The 24224-nt window shown below is 39.5% G+C and overlaps 1 protein-coding gene across 3 annotated transcripts in view; it reads right to left on the reverse strand.

Moving 5' to 3' along the window:
- The window catches only part of OTOA (otoancorin), an 87701-nt gene that overhangs the window by 28809 nt on the left and 34668 nt on the right, over nt 1-24224 (reverse strand). For all 3 annotated transcript variants that reach the window (XM_072597865.1, XM_072597866.1, XM_072597867.1), the window contains exons 20-26: nt 23929-24002; nt 22859-22994; nt 20842-21032; nt 19109-19202; nt 17214-17343; nt 9668-9855; nt 8368-8523 (exon numbers count right to left, since the gene is read on the reverse strand). In XM_072597865.1, the coding sequence (XP_072453966.1) occupies nt 8368-8523; nt 9668-9855; nt 17214-17343; nt 19109-19202; nt 20842-21032; nt 22859-22994; nt 23929-24002 (969 nt within the window). The remainder of the gene's footprint in view (nt 1-8367; nt 8524-9667; nt 9856-17213; nt 17344-19108; nt 19203-20841; nt 21033-22858; nt 22995-23928; nt 24003-24224) is intronic.

Genomic DNA, 24224 nt, shown 5'->3' on the forward strand with positions numbered 1-24224 from the left:
AGATACAATAGAACATAGATAATGTTAATATGTGGTTTTCTAACTCAATAAGCAACCACCAGAGATTCTTATGTATATATGGCTTAGTGGCCTCATTTCTATTTGAGTTTGACTACACTGCTCTTGACAGCACACAAGTAGGGATCATTTGCACCTAGCCTTCCTCATTGTCTCACAAAGCTTCTCACACCCAACAGGGTACATGTGGAAGATGACTGGGTTAATTGAAGATACAGGCTAAGACCACAGAATAGAATGAAGCTGACTGACTATATCATCAGGAGACTGAATCATAGGCTTTGACAGGGCTTAAATAAGCACCACAGACCAACCAAGTAAACCAGCAATCGAGTACATATTACTATCAAAAATGATCCAAACCGACTGCCTTAAAAAATTCATTAAAGGTTTCCTAGAACTAGCAAGAAATAGAGAAGGAGAGGGGTTGGAAGACGAAAATTATAGTCCTGGTTCTTCTGCTGCCTTGGATAATTTATTTTATTTCTCAGAGCCTCAGTTTTTTTAGCTATAACATAAGGAGTTTAGGTTATATTGAAAGTCCTTTTTTTTTTTTTAAACAACAGCCTGAGTCTATATCACCTCAGTTTCTAGTGAACAGGTGTCGGTATGCTATGAAATCCCTCTATCCTCCCTCTCCATCTTCAATTGACACAATTTATAGATACTTTTGAATGAGGAATTATAACATCTCAATTACTTGTTCACTCTAGTTTCAGTGAGAAAGGCTGGCATAGTAGGCGAGGTGCTAGCCTAAGTTTGAATTTTGCCTACTTCTCTGAAAAATGGTATAATAGCACCTATGTGTACAGGGTTGCTATGAAAGTCAGATGAGATAATGTATGTGAAACCTGTGCAAATCTTAAAAGAGTCTACCTTTAGTTCTTCATCATTATTGCTTTTGTTTATTCATTGACTATTGTCTGACTCTTTGGGGTTTTCTTGGCAAAAATACTGGAGTGGTTTGCCATTTCTTTCTCCAGCTCATTTTACAGATGAGAAGACTGAAGCAAATAGAGTTAAGTGACTTGTCCAGGGTCACATAGCTAGTAAGTGCCTGAGATTGGATTTGAACTCAGATTTTCCAGACTTCAAGCCAAGTGTTCTATCCACTGTACCACTTAGTGGGCCCCACTATTGTTCCATTGTTTCCTTATTATAATGGAGTGTTTTGGGTCTTCCCCTATTGTGAATACCTTTTTGTCCCAGACAGAAGGATCTTGTGCATGTTAAGTTCAAATGTGATCCTTACAGGTGCTAATTTTCAGTGGACCAAAAATTGACTCTCAGGAAATAGAAATAGATGGTCAAATAAATTGATGCCAGTGTGGCTAGAGAGGTAGGAAAGAGAAAAAAAAAATGACTGCAAAAGGAGCTAAGGAGATAGGAAGAAAAATGGATGTCAGAAAATTATGACTTTGAGTCAAAAGGGATTGATGAGACTTAAAGCAATACAATACAGATTTGATTTATTTTGTTGTTTTGTTTTTGGAGGCAACTGGAATTAAGTGACTTGCCCAGGGCCACAAAGCTAGTATGGGTCTGAGGCCATATTTGAACTCAGGTCCTATTGCCGCTTGCCTCCTCTATCTACTGTACCACTTGGCTGCCTCCAGCTCAATTCATTTAAACAAACATTTGATACGCAACTACTTTGTACAAACCATCTGGGATACAGAAGAAAACAACATAGTAGCTACTCTCAAGATATTTATAATGTAATAGGGCAGATATAATACATAATGATAAATGTGATGCAAGGTGGAAAATGACAGGGTAAGTTTGTAAGAAATAGATAATGTAATTAGACAAAATTGAAAAGCTTTTGTCTAAACAAAATCAATGAAACTAAGATAAAGTGATTGGGGAAAACAATCTCCACATCAGCTATATATTTTAAGGTCTAATATTCACAACATATAGGGAATTAACTCAAGACCAAGAGCCATTTCCTAATGTAAAAACAGTTAAAGGATATAAACAGTTTTCAAAAGATAGATGCAAACTACTAATAATCTTATAAAAGATCGCTCCCAATCAACAATAAGAGAAATGCAAATCAAAACAGATTTGAGGGTTTAAGATGAAAGATGAAAATAATGCTGGAGGAACTATGGTAACAAAGGCACACTAACACACTGTCAGCAGAGCCAAGAATTACTCTATTTTGTAAAGCAATTTGGAATTATGCCTCTTTTAAAAAAATTATGCCTCCAATATACATACCTTTTGACTCAGAGATCCCTGCCCTAAGCATTTATCCCAAAGAGGTCAAAAGACAGAAAGGTCCCATATATCTAAAAATATTAATTGAGGTACTTTTTGTGGTAGCAAACAACTGGAAAACAGGATCGATGAACTGCAGAATGGCTAAACAAATTGTGATCTATGAATGTATCAGATTCTAATAAATTGTAACATAAGATACAAAGACTATGAATAATTCAGAGAAACATGGTAAAGCATATAAACTGAGATACAGTGAAGTAAACAGAACTAGGAAATTTTATATATATATGTATGTGTGTACATATATACACACTATGTAACATATACATATATACATGTACATCTGTATAAATTCACATCTATCTTATGTAGGTACATATATATATATATATATATATATATAGAGAGAGAGAGAGAGAGAGAGAGAGAGAGAGAGAGAGAGAGAGAGAGAGAGAGAAACTATAATAATGTAAATTCTAAGAATAAAAAGAAGCTACACACTGGATAATTAAAATCAATTGATCCAAGTTGAAAAAATACACCTCCTCTTCATTGCCGGAGTAGAGGACAACAGCATTCATGTGTTGGCTGGTTTTTCTGAACATGTTTGTCTTTGTTACAAGGGATAGCTTGCTTAGGAAAGGCCAATGGGGAGGCATAAATGTGGAAGTGAATGTGATATTAAAAACTAAAAAGGCGTCAATAATGAAACTCAAAACAGAATTTGACACGCATTTATTAAGCATCTATGACACACGAGCAAGCTGTCAGGGATACAAAGACAAAAGGAAAAAACATTCAAAGTCAGAGTAAGTTTCTAAATATAAAAACATATTACATTTTAGAATTAATGTAATAAAGAGAATCATGAGACCCATACACATGCAGGCATGTGAGAGTGCTCGCGTACATGCATGAACGTGTATGCCCATGCATGTGTGCGTGCATGCGCACGCGCACACACACACACACACACACACACACACACACACACACACCCCTGCCTCTTCATGGTCTTGTTTTAACAGTCATTTCCAAAATTATTTTAGTTCTAATATTGCAAGTGACCAGTGAAAAAAGAAAGTTTCTAGTTTCTACAAGCCCACAGCTGTATGGCTCAGTCTCCAGAATTGTTCCAAGTAGCTTTAAGTATGGGGGTATTTTAAAATGGACAATGGATAATATCACTAACAGAAAACTTCTGGTGTGGGGCCAAACACATAGGGCAAAAGGGCACAATAGAAGAATGCAGAAGGTCTGTGAGGCGTGGCAGGAAGAAAGAAAATTGCATTTAAAAGCAGGAAAAAAGGAATGCAGACATCTAGAGAAATACAATTAAAATAAGATTTCTGGCAATAGTAATCAGCGAGGAAAATGCAGCCAACTCTGGGTTGTTTGGATCAATAATACTGGCTGAAATTCAGGGGTTTTATCTGGAGCCACCACCAAAAAGAACCAAAAGAACTCTTTCCTCCTCAAGGACCATGGGGATGAGAAAATCTAGATGGTCTAGGATAGGAGCAGTATGAAATCAAGAAGAGAAAACAGATTTCTCTTTCAAACTGAGAAAAGGTAGATTCCATAGCTATGCCAGGTACATGTTATTTGCCAGCTTGTGTGTGGTTTGTATCTAAAGATTCCTCATGGAAGTAGTAGCTTAACTTCTACAGTACTGAGTGGATTTCACTGCTTCTTTTTTCCCTTTAAAAATTTTTGACATAATTTGTTATTACTTGCTTAATTTCTTCTAGTACACCTCTCCCTTTATGAGAGCCACTCCATATAAGAAAGACTATTTTTTTGAAGGATAAAAAATAGATAAAGAAAACCTTCTAACAAAACTGATAGATAAGCAATAAGAATGAATCTTAGGTTTTGAGCCTGAGGGACTAGGAGGAGGTTTTGTTTTCTTATTCAATCTATAACTCCCTTTTTTTATTGGATAATTTAATCTATTCACATGTAAAGTTATGAGACTTAGGTTTATATTTTTATCCTTGTCTCTAATAGGGCTTTATTTTTTTTGTAATTAGCTGCTTCCAAGGTCTTACTATAGAAGAAAGGTCAATATCAACAAATCAAGGATTTTATTGGTGTGGAAACTTAGCCCACCCAAAGAGACTACAACAAACCTGTCTCAATCACCCTGCTTCAGCCTCAGTCCTTCTGGAGGTTCAGAGGTTTTCACTGGCTTACCCACGTTAACACAGTTAGAAAGTGTCTGAGGCAAGACTGGAATGTAGGTTTTGCTGATTCCAAGCTCTGTGGAATCTACTGTACTGTACCCGTGGAAGAGGGAGAGCTGAAGAGAATTATGCGTCAAAATCACGTTGCAAAGATTTCACTCTTCCAGAGAAAGAGAGACAGAGTCTGAGAGAGACAGACATAGAGGCAGAGAGAGATGGAGACTCTTCATTTAATTAATTCATTCAGTAAACATTTATTAAGTACCTGCTATGTGTCAGTCACTGTGTTAAGTGCTGGGGATACAAAAAGAGGCAAAAGACAGTCTTTATTCTCAAGGAGCTTCCAAGGTAATGGGGAAGAAAGCATGCAAACAAAATGTATAAAAGGCAAACCACATGTATACATGGGATAAAAAATAATTAACAGAGGGAAAGCACTGGAATTATGAGGAGTTAAAGAAGCCTCTGATAGAAAGCAGGATTTTAGTTGAGACTAAGAAGGAAGTCAAGGAGGTCAGTCATTGGAATGCATGAGGGAAAGTGTTCCAGGCATGGGGTAGGACCAAAGAAAATGCCTGGAGCTGAGATATGGAGTGCCTTGTTCATGTAACAGTCAGGAGGCTAGTGGCACTATATCAAAGGGTATGTGTTGGAGAGTAAGGAGTAAGAAGACTACGACTAGGAGGGCTTTGAATGCTAAAGAAAGCATTTTGTATTTGGTCCTGGAGGCAATTGGGAGCCCATGGAGTTTACTGAGTAGGGGGCTGACCTGATCAGACCTACACTTTAGGAAAATCACTTTAGTGACTGAATGGAGAATGGATTGGAGTGCACAGAGACATGAAACTGGTAGACTCACCAGCAGAGTATTACAGAAATCAAGGCATGAGGTGATGAGGGAATGTACTAGAGTGGTGTCAGTGTCAGAGAGGAAAAGAGGATGTATTCAAGAGATATTACAAAGGTAAAATCAATAGGCCTTGATAACAGATTGGATATAGGGGGTAAGAGATAGTGATGAATCCAGAATGAATCTGAGGTTTCAAGCCTGAAGGACCTGGAAGGTGATGTTGCCTTTACAGTAATATGGAAAGTGGGACAGCTAGGTGGTACAGTGGATAGAGCACCAGTACAAGAGTCAGGAAGACCTGAGTTCAAATCTCACCTCAGACACTTGACACTCACGAGCTGTGTGACCTTGGGCAAATCACTTAATCCCAATTGCCTCATCTTGGGTCATCTCCAGTCATCCTGATGAATATCTGGTCACTGGATTCAGATGCTCTGGAGGAGAAGCGAGGCTGGTGACCTGCACAGCCCTCCCTCACTCAAAACAAAGTCAAGTGCAAGTCATGTCATTATTTCTCTGATGGCACGGTCTTCTTCGGCAACGAAGGACAAACACACAATAGGGAAAGTAGGAAGTGGAAAATGTTTAGAGGAGAAAAGATAATGAGTTCTGTTTTGGACATATTATGTTTAAGGTGTCTACTGGATATCTGGTTTGAGACGTCTGAAAGGCAGTTGGGGATGCTAGATTGGAGGTCAGCAGAGAGACTGGGGAAGGATAGGTAGATTTGAGAATCCTTAGCACAAAGATAGTATTTAAATCCATGGGAGCTCATGAGATCATTGACTGAAGCAGTATAGAGAGTGAAGCCCGTAGTACGACCGAACAGAACACTGAGGGACACTTCCTGTTACAGGGAGGGATCTGTAGGAGGATCAGGCAAAAGAGAAGTAAAGAGTCCAACAAATGGCCGAACAAGATTAGCAGCAAAACAATTCCCAGATGATAAAAATAAGTTTTCAACCTAAAATATTTCAGGACTGAATAGACCCACTCAAATGCAACACACTAGTAGAAGGAAAGAGCTGGATTTGATGTTCTGTTGAGCAAGGTGCAGAGCGAGCTTGGATGAGGCAGGAAGGAGACCAGGATTTCCTTAGTCTACCAATTCAGGACCGTGGCGCTACACACAGTTTTAAAAGCAAAGTTCCTCCTAGGATAATATGTTCTTCTAGGACAAAACAACCTGATCCTCACAAGTCATGAAAATGAATCAAAATCTTGGTCTAAAACTATCTCTAGGGCATGTGGGAAGAAACTTCTGTTTCTAGGATGGATCTTTTCTTCTAAAAATTAAGCGCTCTCCCCCAGCTTCTGGGATAAGAACTCATTGTTTGACAAAAATTGCTGGGAAAACTGGATAACAGTGTGGCAGAAATTAGGCATAGACCCATACCTGACACCGTACACAAGAATAAAGTCCAAATGGGTACATGATTTAGGTATAAAGATCGATACCATGAATAAACTGGAGAAGCAAGGAATAGTGTATTTATCAGATCTATGGAGAAGGGAAGAATTCTTTACTAAAGGAGAGATAGAATGCATTATGAAATGCAAAATGGATAACTTTGATTACATTAAACTGAGAAGTTTTTGCACAACCAAACCCAATGCAACCAAAATCCGGAGGGATGTAGTAAATTGGGAAAGAATTTTTACAGCTAAGCTCGGGGATAAAGGCCTCATTTCTAGAATATATAGAGAACTGATCCAAATGTATAATCATACAAGTCATTCCCCAATTGATAAATGGTCAAAGGATATGAACAGGAAATTTTCAGAGGAAGAAATTAAAGCTATCTATAATCATATGAAAAAATGCTCTGGGTCACTATTGGTTGGAGAGACGCGGATCAGGACAACTCTGGGGTACCACATCACACCTATAGGATTGGCAAACATGACAGAACAGGAGAATGATGAATGCTGGAGAGGATGTGGGAAAGTTGGAACACTGGTTCATTGTTGGTGGAGCTGCGGGCGCATCCAACCATTCTGGAGAGCAATTTGGAACTATGCCCAAAGGGCTACAAAAATGTGCATACCCTTTGACCCAGCAATATCCCTACTAGGACTATATCCCCAAGAGATCATAAAAATGGGAAAGGGTCCCACATGTACAAAAATATTTATAGCAGCACTCTTTGTAGTTGCCAAAAACTGGAAGTCAAGGGGATGTCCATCAATTGGGGAATGGCTGAATAAATTATGGTATATGAATGTAATGGAGTACTATTGTGCCATAAGAAATGATGAACAAGAAGACTTCAGAGAGGCCTGGAAGGACTTATATGACCTGATGCTGAGTGAAAGGAGCAGAACCAGGAGAACTTTATGCACAGCAACAACCACAGTGTGTGAGAGTTTTTTCTGGTAGACTTAGATTTTTGTAATAACACAAGAACTTCTTACCAAAAAAAAAAAAAAAAAAAAATCCCAATGGAGGATCTCAAGGCAAAATGCCTGCCACACTCAGAGAGAGAAATATGGAAGTCACTCACATATTGTAGCAGATCATGTTTGTGTATGTGTATGTGTTTGTGTATCATGTTCTGATTTGTTATACGATTTCTTTCATTTATCTTAGTCTGACTACACAGCATGACTATAGTGAAAATATACTCAACAGGAAAGTATATGTAGAATCTATACAGAATTGTATGCAGTCGTGGGGAGGGAGGGGGGGAGTGGGGGGGTAGGTGGGGAGGGATAAAATCGCAATTGTATGGCAGTGATTGTTAAACATTACAAAATAAAAAAAAAATAAAAAAAATAAAAAAATAAAAATTAAGCGCTCTCTCTCTTTTTCTCTCTCTCTCTTTCTCTCTCTCTCTCCCCCTCTTTGTCTCTCTCCCTCTTTCTTTATGTCTCTCTCCCTCTCTGTCTGTCTGTCTCTCTCCTTCTCTGAGGGAACTAAATTCCACCGGTGACACTAGCTGTGTGACCCTCAACAAGTCACTTCACTGCTCTGTGCCACAGTTTTCTCATCTGTAAAATGAGGGAGTTGACTTTAATGGTGTTCAAGATCCTTTCCATCTCTAGATCTATGAGGATCCTAAATTCCTGGTAGAATCTGCTTACCTGTCCCACAGTCCACTCTGTGTGCTGGCTCAGGGAGGCCACTGTGTCAATCGAACTGAGGTCCAGCTGTTTTAGCTCATTCTCATTCAGAGCCAGAGCAATGCGGCCCAGGGAGACAATGTGATGATTTTTCCAATAAGACGGAACATTCCAGACCTTGGAAAACAAACCCAGATTCAAAGTAAATTGGTATAATATGTACTATACTCTCCCAATGTTCAACAGCGTTGGCAACTGGTAGCTGTTGTACTATTGTCTCTTGCACAGTACTTATATTTAGGACCTAAAATAAACCCTAAAATGAGTCCCTAAAGGTATTTAAGCCAACTCTGCCTCTCCTCTTTCACCATCTTTCTGTTAGGTTTTAAAGAGAAGTGGTAGGAATCTGGCATTTTCTATAAACAGGAACTTTGTTCTTTTAGTCTAACAAAGTCAGGGAATCCTCAGCTCCCCTTGTACCCTGCCTTGGAACTGTTTAGTTTTTATAGGCAAATGTCATTTAGAATGTAAGCTCCTTAAGAACAGGGACTGTTTGGCTCTTTTCTTTGTACCTGCCCCAAAGTCTAGCACATAGTACATGCTTAGCTTTCTTTGATTAATTGCTAAGGGGCAAAGAAGAAAGAAAAGTAACCCTAGGAAATGTAGGTTGTTAATGCTAATTCTGAAGGCTGAAGAAGAGGTTGGGTACCTTTTCTGTAAAACGGAGCTCTGTCAATAGAAATTGGCAGGTTTGGAATAACCAGTGGCATGGAATAGGCCCTGGATTTTCCTGAACAACTAACTATGTGCCTTTCAGGTGAGGAAACTGATGCATTTTGCTTCTTTCTCTCTCTCTCTTTCTCTCTCTCTCTCTCATCTATCTCTCTCACATACACATATGCAGATATATGTATGTATATATGAAATATATATACACACATGTTATATATATCATCTCTACCAAAACAAAGATGTAAAAAATAAAAGAAAATGAAACTTCAAACTGGGATTGGGTTCAAATTCTAGCTCTTGCTATCTGTCTGACCATGGTTGTGACCAAGTCACAACCTCTTTGAACTTAAATTTCCTCATCTATAGAGGAGAGAGTTGGATTACATGACCTCTGAAGTCTTCCAGTTCTAAATCTATGGTGCTACATACTTTTGAAATAGGCTTGTTTGTAAACATTATTAGCAAACATGGAGTTTGTGAGTGACCAGACAGCAATGGCCTCTCAGTCTTTTTCCTGCTAAACCTTGGCCATTACCCTGACTAGAGTAAATGGGAGCTTTTATTACTCCTTATATGAGGCAAGGTTGACCTGTTTTGCTTTCTCCTTCAGAGCCATCAGTTGCAGCTGGCTGAAACTCAGGATGGTCCCTAGCATCTCAACATTCTTGGTAAATGTGTCCTCTTCCATACACAGCAGTTCTTGAGGAGACCAGCAGGCATTGGCCTCTGCTAACTTCCAGATGTCATCTGAACTCGGAATTGTGACTCCTTGGCATTCTAGAGGGGGAGAGAAGAAAAACACTCTTCAGAGGGATCATTTTGGAAGAAGTTTTTAAGAGCTGGAAGGGGTTCTAACAGTGCTCATCCATCCAGGCTTGGAGGTAAAGCAGCAAAGCAGAGATCTTATTACAAAGACAGGTCTCATAGATTTTTCCTCTTGCAATTAAAATTACTTGGATGGAGAGGTTAAGGACTACAGACTGAAATTCACAAGCTATGTTGGCTTGAAGGTTCTAAACCTTGGCAAACTGCTTCCTTAGGGCAGCTAGGTGGCACAGTGGGTAGAGCGCTGGCCCTGGACTCAGGAGGACCTGTGTTTAAATCCAGCCTCAGACACTTGACACTTATTGGCTACATGGTCCTGAACAAGTCACATAATCCCGACTGCCTTGCCAAAAAAGCAAAAACCTTTTTTCTTGTTGGAATCCTTCTAATTGCCATGTTATGAAGAAAATATATAAAGGGAATTGTATGAAGGGTCTATAAGGAAGTAACAGGAACAGTGTATCTTTTAGACGTTGGCTGGGACTACTGAGAGGTAGAAAAAAGAAAAAACCACTAATCCTGAGGAGAAATAATGAGAAAATTTTTGAAGGACTTTAACCAGTATTTCAAGTGACCTGAATTGTGTAAGATTGAGTTTTTAGACAAGCACAGAAGAGTCCACTATGGCCACACTGAGGGTCTGAAGTGACTCAGGCTGGGATCAGTCATAGCCAAAATACTGTAGACAGTTACATATCTTCATATGCTTATTATTGCTCTCATTTATTCATAAATAATATCTGGCAAGTTTATGATTTCCTTATAGATAAATAAGAATAATTACTACTGAGGAAGAAGTTTTATTCATTTAATTATGTAATTGAATATTAAAGAACTGTGGTAAGGGCTCAAGCTAATCAATTAGTGGCAGTTAGATGGTACAGCTGATAGAACAATAAACCTGGAATTAGGAAGACCTGAATTCAAATCCTGCCTCAGATGCTTACTAGCTGTGTGACCCTGGGTAAGCCACTGAGCTGCTAAATGCCTCAGTTTCCTCAGCTGTCAGTGGGGATAATAATCGCACCCACCTCCCAGGTTTGTAGTGAGGATCAAATGAGATAACATGTACAAAGCTCTGTAAACCTTAAAAACGATTTAAGGGCTAGTTATTATTAATATTGTTGCTATTAGAGGACAAGATGGCAAATTTATTCATGAGAAATAATTTATATAAATTATGACTACACCTCTAGGTCCCTATAGAGTTTGAAAGGATAAAATTAAAATATATAGCAATGAAGCCAAGGGCAAGCTAAGGTTGAACAGCCTATAGGTAAGTATGGTCAGGTCCAAGATTCCATTTACTTTGTTAAGTGTGAAGGGATGAGGTACAGACTTTCTACAACCTGGTATGTATCTTGAGAACTTTGTAAACTTAAGTGTTGTATAACATCAGCTAGTACTGCAATTTGGAGGGTGCGGGGGGCACATCACTGAGATCACAAATTTCAGCAGGGGAGGATGACCTTCCTCTTCCTACAAGGGAGCCCTAGTACATTCCCATGATGCCGGACCATTCAAAAGACTGTAGAGACAGTAGGTCACTGATGTTCTACTTTGCTAAAATGTAAAAGAAGTAACATTTCATTCACAGGCCCGATGGTACCCATTTTCAACCTTTTTTGTGTGTCATGAACTCCTTTGCTTCACCCTTCTGGTGAAGGCTATGGAACCCTTCTCAGAATAATGTTTTTCAAATGCATAAGGTAAAATATATAGGATTATAAATGCAACCAATTATTAAAATACAGTTATTTTTAAAAAACCAAGTTCATGGATTATAAGTTAAGAAACCTAGCAAGGGGTCCTAACCCTATTTATCATGAATTGGGAGATTTCAGAGAATTAGAGATTCATAGGAGGCTCAGTGGATAGAGTGCCCAAGCCTGGAGGCAGGAAGACTCATCTTCCTGAGTTCCAAATCTGACCTCAGATGCTTACTAGCCATGTGCCCCTGAGCAAGTCATTCAACTCTGTTTGCCTCAGTTTCCTCATCTGTAAAATGAGCTGGAGAAGGAAATGGCAAGTCACTCCAGTATCTTTGCCAAGAAAATCCCAAATGGGATTATGAACAACCGGACAGAACTGAAAAACAACTGAACAACCAGGCTATTAGAGTTGAAAGAGACCTGAGAAATCAGCTAGTCTAACTCCCTCATTTTCCAGAAAAGGAAACCGGGATCAAGAAACTTGATTTCATGGACATTAGATTACCTTTTTCAGGACGATTCAGTTCAACAAGAACTAATGAGGGTCAATTAGGTACCCTACAATTTTCCTAGGAATTTTTAAAATGACATCTTCCCATGACATGAAGCAGAGAAAAATGGGAGTGAGAACAGGACCAGGATCATGGTTAAATCTTTAAGAACTCTTCCTAAGCTTCCTGCTCTGTGATAGTCCCAACTACTACCACCACTTGCTACCACTTAACCCAATAATAAAAACTGAGCCTCAGAGGTCCTAGACTATAGTGAAGTCCTTCAAAGACTCCCTTCAGCTCAAATGCAGGAAACTTATTTGTACCCTCTATCTCTAGTATATGCCAGTTTTACACTATTAAACTGTTTAAGGGAAGGGATTGTGTCTCCTATAGACTACAAACTCAGTATGAACTATGCATAGTGTTCTGCATAGAGAAGGTATTTAATAAATGGCGGCTGAATTGAATTGAACTCAATCTAGCCAGTCCCACAACTTCATCTATACTTTCTGATTTTTAATATGTCCCTCATTCTTTGGAGAAAAGTGTCCAAATCTAATTGTCACGTGGTAGCTTAATTGAATGTTTGTTGGCTTGACAAATATATGTTGACTATAGGCCCTGTCCTGGCTTCAGTCCCCCCACATCTGGTTCAGTAGATTAGAGGTGTCAAGAAGGTTTCCTGAGGGACAAATTCATATCTGGTTTTCTAAGCCAACATGAGCTGGCAGGGATTCTTATCTTCCCTTATATATGGTTTAGTGGCCCCATTTCTATTCGAGTTTGACACTACAATAGAGGAATACTTAGAGCCTGAGAATTTGAACAAACAATCCATTTAATAAATATATGTTTAAATGCCCCTGGCAAAAGCGGTTCCCAAGGGGTTGATCAGGAAGATAAAGTAAATAAAAGCCTCCAGGAAGGAGGTTAAAAGCACTTGGCAGGAAGGTTCCCTGGAGTTTCAGGAGCTCCTGCCCAAGTCCTAAAAACTGCTTTTATAATTTTCTTGCCCAAAGAGCCCACAGATCTGGATGCCAGATCAGTCCATAACAGTTGCAAAGTTAACCCCAGCTGCTCCAGAGCTGCACCACAACCTCCTTGCTCATGACAGTCCCAGGCGCTGTTATGGGAGGGTGGGGGGTTAACTCTTGCCTCCCCAGTTCCACCAGTTTTGTAACTAAAAGACCATCTATAACTGATGCTTCTACTTCCTTTCCTCTCATTCTCTTTTTAATTCTCTACAGTTTGCCTTCCGGTTTCATCACCTGACTGAAACCATTTTCTCCAGACTTACCAGTGATCTCGTAACTGCCAGATCCTTATTCACCTCTCTGCAGTCTTTTATACTGAGGATTCCCCTCTTTTTCCTGATACCCTCTTTTCTTTAAGACAATATTCTATCCTGGTTCTCCTGTTACCTGTCTAACTGGTCTTTCTCAGTCTCCTTGCTAGAGATCTTCATTCAGGTCACATCTCCCAATACTGTCAGTGTTTCCCAGGACTCTGTCCTGGGCCCTGACCTCCCTCCCTTTCCCTCATTTTTCTACTTTCCTCCCTTCTCTTTTCCTCCTACTATTTCATTTGGTGATGTCATCAGCTTCCATGGGGTCAGTAATCATCTCTATGAGGATTATTCTCAGATCTACTTACTCATTCCTAATCTTACTCTTAACTTCTTTTCCAATTGCCCATTAGACATTTCAAACTGGATGTCCCACAGACATCTTTTACTCAATATGTCCAAAACTGAGCTCATTATCTTTCCTTCCAAACCCTTCTTCCCTTTCAAACTTCCCTATTACTGCTGAGGGCACCACTAGTCCCCCGGGCTCAAAACCTAAGTGTCATCTTCTCAGCCCCTCATTCTTTCCCTCTCCATATCTAATTTGTTACCAAGGTCTATTGATTTTACCTTGGGAACATCTCTTACATATGCCTTGTTAACATCTCTTGTATATGCTTTCTTCTTTCCTCTGAAACTACCACCACTCTGGTGCCCTCCTCACCTCCCATCTGGACTGTGGCAACAGTGGTTGGCCTCCTTGCCACAAGTCTCTCCCCACTCCAGTTCATCTTCTAGTCAGCTGTCAGATTGATCTTCTTAAAGCACAGGTATGAGATCACACACACACACACACACACACACACACACACACACACCTCATTCATTAAATTCCCATATGTTTCTATTACCTTCAAGATCAAATAGAACATCTTCTGTATGGTATTCAAAGCCCTTGATAACCTGGTCCCTTCCTACTTTTCTGCTTTTCCTATACCTTACTCCCAATTATGTACTCTGATCTCATTATTATTTTCTCATCTCCTCTCCATCTCCATCACCCCCCATCTCTCAACCCTAAGCATTTTCATGGGATGTCCTCCATGCCTGGGATGCTCTCTCTCTTCATCTCTGCCTCCTGGCTCTTTAAGTTCCAACTAAAATCCTACCTCCTACAGGAAGCCTTTCCCAATTCCCCTTAATTCTAATGCCTTCCCTCTGTTGATTATTTCCAATTTATCCTGTATATAGCTTGTTTGTATACAGTTGTCTGCATGTGGTCTCACGAATTAGATTGTAAGCTTGAGGGTAAGGACCGTCTTTTGCCTTTTTTTGTATCTCCAGTGCTTATCACTGCCTGGCACATAGTAGGTGTTTAACAAATAGTTATTGACTGATTAATTGACTGATTAGCATCCTGAGGCCTAAAAAGGCCAAGCAGAAGCACTCTGGTATAAGAAAGTGCTGAACTAAGCCTAGGGAGATCTGAGTTCTAGATCTGGTCTGCTGTTAGCGATGTGAACCTCAGTAAGTCACTTTATCTCTCAAGGCTTGAGTTTCCCAATATAAAAACACAAGGCGGTTTCTGGATCAGATGCCTTTTAAAGTCTTTTCCAGTTCTAAAATTCTATGCTTCAAAAGCAGCTCACACATTAACACACAAACTAAACCTTTAGACTTAAGGAGAATCCTCAGATAAATAAGGTAATAGAAGAATTGCTTAACTTTTATAAAGTCTAAGAAAGGAGATAATGAACAAGACTGCTTCTCCTTTCAGACAGGCCAGGCCAGCAGACCTCCTTGGCTTTCTCTAAGTGACTGGAAAAGCAAAGTAATTCCCCATATAGTCGATAGTCTCAGGTTTCCTTTGTCAAAAGAGCTCCATTTTTTATACAAATGAGACTGTGTTTGCTGGTCCCAGCTATGGGCTGTATAATGGACAACCAACAAACTGTGTTTAGAGAAAGTCTGGATTTATTTCCTGGGAACTTTCAACTAGAAATGCCATCTTCTAGTAGATACCTGTGGTTATTTTTTCCAGATGGAAAGTGAGTCCTTTTCTGTGGAACCTATTTCTCTTCTATTCAACTTGACTGGATACTGGTAGTTATACATATTGCTAAATCTGAGTGGTTATACATGATGTTCAGCTATTGGTACATCATGCCGGGATGTACAATGCTAAAGTCAATTCAGTCAAGTAAGCTAATGAAGAAAGAATAGTAAATGAAACACCAACTCCTCACGCTGGGGGCTTTGAGGAAAGCAGTTAAGAGCTGTAAGAGGATATTAAATATCAAGACAGAGTCCTGGTGCTAAACACACAAGTTTGGAAGATACTGGGAATAAATGCTTCTCAGATCATCGACACCTAATGCTTATCACCAATCAAAAGGTCAAACTGGCATTAAGGTACTGCTACAGTACATAGGAAGTATTTATAAAGAAAAACTTCCTAAGGTATATAGTTATCTAAATAACTTCCTTAAGGAATCTTCCCTATCTAAAAATTTTCTTTTACACTTTTAAAAAAGGGTATACTTTTTAAAAAATTTTATTTTTAGTTCCAAATTCTCTACCTCCACCCCCTCCTCCACCCATTGAGAATGCATGAAATAATGATACTCATTATGTATATGAAGCCATGCAAAACATATTTCCATAAGGGATATAGTTATCTAAATAGATGGTGGGTCTTAGGAGGTAGCAGGCTCTCTCTTACTAAAGATCCAGGCAACCATTTCTTAGACATGTTATAGAATGGATTCCTGTTGAGATACAGGTTGGATCAGATGACTTCTGAAGCTGTAAATGAGAAGTGGCATATACATTTATTTCTACACCATCTCCCTGTTTCTCAGTGATCTTTGTAGGTTGCTGTTGTAAGAGGTTCCATCCAGAACAGTGCTCTGTAAACAGTGGGCATTTGATAAATACTATTGGTTGACTGATTCTTATCCTGAAAAATTCTCCCTTAGTTCTTCCCACAGTCTCCAGGGTCATGGTAATGATCCACCTGGCATGTAGGTCAGTCTTATTCATAAAAGGATGATGACTTCAGGAAGGTTCTGCTGCATCCTTAAAATATTGCCTTCCTTTGCTGATTGGTGCCTGAAATTCTAGTTTAGGGGAAATACTTAATCATTAATCTTTCTTGCTGTTCTGTCATTTCAGTCATGTCTGACTCTTTGTGATTTCATTTGGGGTTTTCTCAGCAAAGATACTGGAGTGGTTTACATGGATCTTTTACATTTTTAGTAAAAATGAATCTCAGACCTTTTCCTGAGAGCAGGTTTCAACTGGGCTTAGAGGAAGAGATAATTAAGGAACTGAAGGAAGGAGTTGAAATCTTGACCCTAATGGGAAAAGAATGGTACAGAAGAGGAAAACTAGTGGGGCTAAACACAAACCTTCCAGATTTCACAATTTTCCTTACAGTCATTCTAGGTGGGAATGTTAGGAACTTAGAGAACCTATTCAGTTGACCAATTTCAATTGCAAACTCATTCCCTGCTAAAACATGGCCCAAGCATTTTTTTTCCTATGCAAAGGAGGATATAAATAAAAAAAAAATAACATAGTATGAAACTTGTTTATCTGTGATAAAGCTCTGGTCAGCAGCTCTGGTCAGCAGCACTGAGCCCTGACTAAAATATCTTTCAAAAAGTTGAAATTATTTGACATTTGACTTTTTGTAACTCTTTCATTTGATAGCCATTCAATCAAGCCCTGTGAAAACAAGAGGCCCTCAACCTGCTGGGAACTCAGCCAGAAATACCACTACTATGGAATTGGCCCAGGTACCAAAAACACACTCACCATCTCTAGAATCAGATGTGTGAACATTTCTGCTGGTGTTCTGGATGGATGCAAAAAGAGTCCAGAGAAACTCTTTAGGGAGTTGGGTTTCCATCATTTTGGCAGCTGTTTGCTGAAGGATATCAGGGAACTGTGTGAGGGTGGGAGATTGGAGGGATGGGGATGGGGGGAGTGGAAAGCATGGAGGGGAAAGTGAAACATATTCATTAAAGCAAATAAACGCAACAAAAGATCACATTCATCTTTATTTAAATGGCAGCCCTATTACTTTCTCCCACAGTAGCTTCTCCTATTGATTAAACTCACTGCATAGTTAATCCCAGTCGGTTTATAAATGTGGGGCACTAGCAATTACCCTAGGCAATGGACTCCCAAGGAGTTGACGTTCAGTTGTTTCTTCAGTCGAGTTCAACTCTTTGTAACCCCATTTAGGGTTTTCTTGGCAAAAAAACCTGAGTGCTTTGTCATTTCCTTTTCCATCTCATTTTACGGATGAGGAAACTGAGGCAAATTGTAAATGATTTGCCCAAGGTCACAAAGCTAGCAAATGTCTGAGGCTTGATTTGAACTCAGGAAGATAAGTCTTCCTAACTCCAGGCCCAGCACTATCCACTTCACTACCTAGCTGCGTCGTAACAGTAGTAATAGACAATAGAGTTGGAGTTGGGAAAACCTGATTTTTGAAACCTATCTCTGATGTTTATTAGCTTATTATACTTATTGCATACCCATGATCATGGATAAGTCAGCTAATATCTCTGAGGTTTTAGAAATTTACTTTTCTTTTTTTCAAAGTAAATTTCTATTTTTCAGTTTTACATCATGTTCATCTCTCTCTCTCTCTCTCTCTCTCTCTCTCTCTCTCTCTCTCTCTCTCTCTCTCTCTCTCTCTCTCTTCGGCCCTTCCTCATTCCCTCCCCACTTCCTAGAAAGCCGTTCCTTATCACAAAGAATATAAAAAATAATAACGGCTAATATAAATATGGTGCTTTAAGGTTTGCAAAAAGCTTGACCTTATTTTATCCCCACAATATTGGGAAGTAGGTGCTATTATTATCCTCACTTAACAGATGTGGAAACTGAGGTTTAGAGACATTAAAATGATTTTCCCAGGGTCAGCTGGGAAAAGCCTGAGGCTGGGTTTGAACAAATACAGTCCCGCCAAACTGTTCATATACTAAACAACGTGTAGAAAAAGTCTGACGGTACATGTACTGTTTCACATCCACAGTCTCCCCACCACCTCCACCTCTGCAAAGAAGAGAGGTAGGTATCAGGCAACTTCATAAGGCCATAATTCACAGGACTTTACCTGCCAATGGTTGAGAGGGCTTCCAGATAAATGAAATCATAAATCCCTGACATCAGCATATGACCTCCTTCAAAGAGATGGGGATGGGGATGAACTCTAATCTAGAATTTTAGGTACCAAATCAAAGAGGAAGACATTTTTTGAGGGCCAGCTTTTGGAGCAGAAAGGCCTTCCTAGCATCCTTGAAACTATTATACCTGATCTAGAACAAATGTACTTTTTTTCAAACCTGAAATTCCCCAAACTTCACATAATACTTTGCTTTGTACCACTCTGATGTACTTATTAATACTGTACATAACAGTCACCCATGATGCCACCTCCCTCCAGAAGGCCTCGTGGAGAAGTCAAATTTAATTAAGTTGCTATTTTACTGCTTCCTGGGTCTCTGCTTGCTTGAATTTCACTGGCACAAAAGTCCATTCCAAAAATTTAGTGAGAAGCTGGGCCCTCTAAGATGGGGCAAAGATGCTTCCACCCTCACTAACTGTAAACCCCTCTGATACATTAATTATGTCATATGCTGTCTGTCATCACTCAATTTAATCTCCTAAAATCTCTGAAACCAGGGACTGAGAGGTACCTTAGCAGCAATGACATTCAATTCATCTCTTGAAAAGAGAATTAGAAATGGCCCAATGTCCTTTGTCGTTTCAACCGTCCAATTTTGGGGGAGCCTGGTAAGGAAGGAGAAAAGTGAAAACCACAAGGAATTACAAGAATGTAAGAGGAAAGCCACATGTTTTGTCTATGTTAGCAACACAGACTTTCTTGTATGAGACAGAGTTTTACTGGCTCAAAAATAACTTCCTCTCATATTTGATAGGAAGAAGCCCATAGCTTATTATGGGATATTATTTTCCCACAATTAATTCTGCAGGACGGCCCATTTAAAGTGAAAAAGAGGTGGTTAAAAACCACATCACATTTGGTGGAGTCTTTTAAAGGAGCCTACCACATTGGCAATTGGGCTTCTCCCTTTGTGCTGGAGAAAGATAGGATCCTTTAGCTGGAGAAGTGCTTATTATTCAGATAGCTGAAAAATAGAAAAGTAGAAAAATAGAAGTACTGCCCTGGCTGCTGTTGCTGTTGCTACTTAATCCTTTCAGTCATGTGTGACTCTCTGTGACTCCATTTGGGGTTTTCCTGGCAAAGATACTAGAGTGGTTTGCCATTTCCTTCTCTAGCTCATTTTAGAGATGAGAAACTAAGGCAAACAGGGTAAAGTGACTTGCCCAGGGTCACACTTTAAGAGCACACTTGAACTCAGGAAGATGAGTCTTCCTGACTCCAGGCCTGGCACTCTATCCACATGCCACCTAGCTGCCCATTACCCTGATACCTGGCCAAAAAACTCAGACATTTTTCTCTCAGTTTCAAATTCTGTTTTTTCCAGAGAGATTTCTCTTGCCTAAAAGTGAAAGTTCATTAATAATTTTATAATGAACATTATTAATTTTCTTTTTCTTCAGAGACAGATGCATGGCATAGTGGATAAAGCCAACCTCCAAGCCAGGAAGGCAGAGGTTCAAATCCCAATTCTGACATACATTAGCTATGTGGCCCTGGTCAAGCCACTTGACCTCTTAGTGGTCTAGGCAACTCTCTCAAATTGTAGCATAATATGAGACCCCAAGCTCATTGGTATGGGACTCTTTCCCCCACTGGTGGAGACCAGTGCCCTGAGCCTGCCTGAGGGATGGAGTAGAGTTGGTGAGACAGAGAGAGAGAAGTCTTCAAGTCTCTTTAAGCTCCTGGGTCTCTCCAAGCTCTTGAGTCCTTGGATATCTACCAATGAGGAGAGAATCCCATGCCAAATGGGCATTGGGAATTACAACAGATTGAAGAAAAAGTCCTGACCTGCATTGATAGAGGGAGTTGCCTTTACTACTGAAATCACTGGTCTACTCCCTTTCCCTATTCATCATGAAGACCAACGATAATGCCAGAGATTTGTATAGCCTTTAACAATTTTCAAAGCTTGATAACAATTGCCTACCTTTAACCCAGGAAGGGCAGGTACTGTTATCCCACTTTTACAGATGAGGAAAGCTAAATGAATCCCTAAGGCCACCTAATGAATCAGAGGAGGAGCCAAGACAAAGGCTCCTGAGCATGGTGTGGAAAGAAAGGTATGCCAATATCTAATATCAGGAGGAATCGGACTTCTGAATCAATTCAAGAGTCTCTCTGTTGCTAGAAATTTGTGTTTCTTTGCATTATGTCAGCAAGAAAACAGAGTGAAAGCCATTAACTAGGAAAAACAAAGACAGACTGACCCAGGCTGTGGGTAAAGCCAAAGGCTGACCATCTCACCCATGCAGCTCCAGGAGTTTGTGCTTCACTTCAGTCTTCTGCTCAGGGCTGAGGCTGGTGCAGAATTTGAGTCTGTCCATTGCTGTGGCCAAGGCCCTAGGGTGAATCCCACTTTGGATAATGGCTGGAGGCAAATGGCAGATGAGGTTTCCAATGATGTCAATGTCGTATTCATCAGTAATAGAATCATTCTGAAACCAAGAGGCCAGAGCTGGGAAAACCGTCTCCCAGGCACAGCTAGGAGAATGTTTTGTTATAGTCACTTGACAGGAGGTGGTTTTACTTACAACCCTATCATATGCTTTGGTTGTTACAAGACCTTCAGTCTCTTGGATTAGGCGAAAATGGAACATGACCTGAATTTATCCCAGTGATGCAAGCATCACGTTTTTGGAAAAGTGCATTGTAGACTTGGCATGCATAAGATACAAAATCTTAAAGAGACTGGAATGTGTGAGTGGGGATGGCTAGGAAACAAACAGAAGGTGGGTGCTTCATAGATGCATTAGATATTTGGATAATTGGATAACTATTTTTTTTAAAAAGAGGAACACTTGATGAGTCTCCCTTCTAACACAGCTTGAATATACTGTCACTGAAAATGGGCTGCTTCAATCCCTCTAAGGAATTAAATGGATATGGTTGGTCTTCATGCATACATCCATGGAGTGGGAAGCAGTCAACATCCTGTAATTTGAAGACTGCTCCTTCAAACTCTTCCCCACTGAGATCTGACATTCCATCATTAGTGACTCATGCTTTGGTATTAAGCATTATACTCAGCACGGAATCTTCTTTTTAAATGAATCTATCAAATTACTTTCCTTTCTCACAGGAGAGACTGGGACGATATGAGAAATAAAGGTATCCTAGGGCAAAATCATAAGCCAAAAGGGAGAAAGGAGGTGGGGCAGAGAAAGAATAAGGAGGCAGAGAGTATCAAATATAAACTTTGCTGCCTCTACAATTTTGTGTGGTATCAGCCAGACTGGGTCTTTTCTTTTTCTTTAGGATGCTGATGCTTCAGTGTAAAAGAATATCACTTCACCCTGAGAAAGAATGAATTGTGAAGAACTCAAAGAAGAATAGGAAAACTTATATGATCTGATACAGAGTGAAGTAAACAGAACCATGCTCACAGCATGCACAATGTTTATGATAATGTATTGGGAAAGAACAAGAAAAAATGAAATGGAACACTGGGTAACTATAATTAAAAATAGATGTAATAACCACAATGACCAATCTTAAACCCAAAGAAGAGATGATAAAATGTACCTCTCCTCCCTCTGCATAGGTTTTTTTTTTTTCTCTTTAGGCAGAAGGAGACTATAGGTTTGTAACATATAGGTTTGTATGTATGATCAGACTACATTGATATGTGGATTAATTTTGCTGAGCTAATTTTCCCTCTTCTTTCATTTTTATTTTTTGTCACAAGAGATAGCTTTCTGGGGGAGGAGATCAGAAAGGTATGCATGTGGAAGGAAGGTGATATAAAACCAAAAAAATGAATAATTTTTTAAAAAAGTATGCTAATTCAGAACACTATTTTCCTCACTATTCTGGGGATACGCCAGATTTCCGAGGGGTGTCATGAAATGCAAGACTTGAATACCATTTGGAATTTTTGCCAAACTGTTACTATCCATTCCTTCCCCTATTGTGCAGATGAAGAGGTGGTTGCTGTCATCCTTCATTGCCAAAGAAGACCATGCCATCAGAGAAATAATGACATGACTTGCACTTGACTTTGTTTTCAGTGAGGGAGGGCTGTGCAAGGTCACCAGCCTCACTTCTCCTCCAGAGCCATCTGAATCCAGTGACCAGATATTCATCAGGATGACTGGAGACGACCCAGGTTGCCCTGGAAGACCTTGGCCCTACTGAGACTTTACAGAAAGGATAACCAGTGTCTACTTTGGATAACAGAAAACACTTGGGGAAGTGTAAGCATCATGCAACAGAGGAGGGTGAAACACAAACCTCTTTCAGAGCAGGAAGGACCTTTTCTTACCAAGCACTGCTGTACTTTTCTGATAATTGAATTCTTTTTGTGAGAATCTAAAACGAGAGTGTTCAGCTGGATCTTCCCTAGGCTAATCAGAAAGGGAACACACTGAGAGGCTGAGACCAGCTCCAAATAGCGGGCCCTGGAAAGAGAGAAATGGAAATTGAGGAGGAAAAATACAGTTTTTCCCCTGCCTTTATCAGCCATATCACAGTTTTGTACTTAATTATGTTCAAGTTGATTCCTGGGGGATTCCTTCCTCAAATTAATTAAAAACTCCTATTAGTCAGAGACCATGTTTGATACCCACAATGCCTAGCACACCTATAATTCCACCAGGCTTCTGACTTAAGCTGTAAAATTCTACCCAGAATGAAGAGCCATCTGTTAATTCTTCAATTCACAAGGAATGAAGAGTCTCTTTCTGATTTGTTTTTTTGCACAGAGATCCAAAATTTAAATATTGATCCTAGATTCCTAAGTGTAAAGATGAACTTTATTTTTCTGGAATTATAATGATATTTTAGTCTGTACATTAAAATTACATTCATTTTTCTCATCAAAAGATTAAGAAAAGTCCAACTTACTGCCTTTAGATTCCCCTAAATCATTAGTTCATTATTGGTGCTTCTCACTTCTATCTTGATGTTCAAAATGAACTTTCTAGGCTGCTGAGGTCTCTGAGATATTTAAAGGACTAGCAGCTTACAGATCAAGCTGGCTTCTATTTAATAATAATAGTAGCTAATATTTCTATAATGCTTTTAGTTTGCAAAGTGCTTAACATTTTCTATGTTGTTTGATCCTTAAAACCACCTTGTAAGGCAGGTGTTGCTATTATCCCCGTTTCACAAGGGAGGAAACTGTGGCTAAGAAAGGTTAAGTGACTTGCCCACAGTCACGCAGCTAGTGTCTAAGGTAGAATCAATATAGAGTGAGTGTATGTAAACTTTGAAGTACTCCATGCAGGTAAGTAAGGGAGAATTATGATAAATTATGATATTATATAAATTATGATAAATTCCCATCAGTGTAACTGCCAAGCCAGGTTTAGAATCCTGACAACGCTTACTTACGGGAGTGCCGATAGGAGAAAGAGAGGCAGAGATGAGCGAGACTCCTTCCAGTACTTCCAAGCTAAACAATTAACCTGAAAGAATAAAGCCTTATGAGATCTGAATGAGCCAAGCCTAGCTTGTTACAAGTAATTTAAGATGAGCTTGACTTCTTCAAAATAATAACAGTAATAATAACAGCCAGCACTTATAGAGTGCTTTAAAGTTTGCAAAGCACTTTAATTATGCTAACTCATTTGAATCTCACAACAACTCTGTGAGTTAGGTGCTATTATTATCCCCATTTTACAGATAAA

Source organism: Notamacropus eugenii, chromosome 3 (genome assembly GCF_028372415.1).
Source record: "Notamacropus eugenii isolate mMacEug1 chromosome 3, mMacEug1.pri_v2, whole genome shotgun sequence".
Taxonomy (NCBI): Eukaryota; Metazoa; Chordata; class Mammalia; order Diprotodontia; family Macropodidae; genus Notamacropus; species Notamacropus eugenii.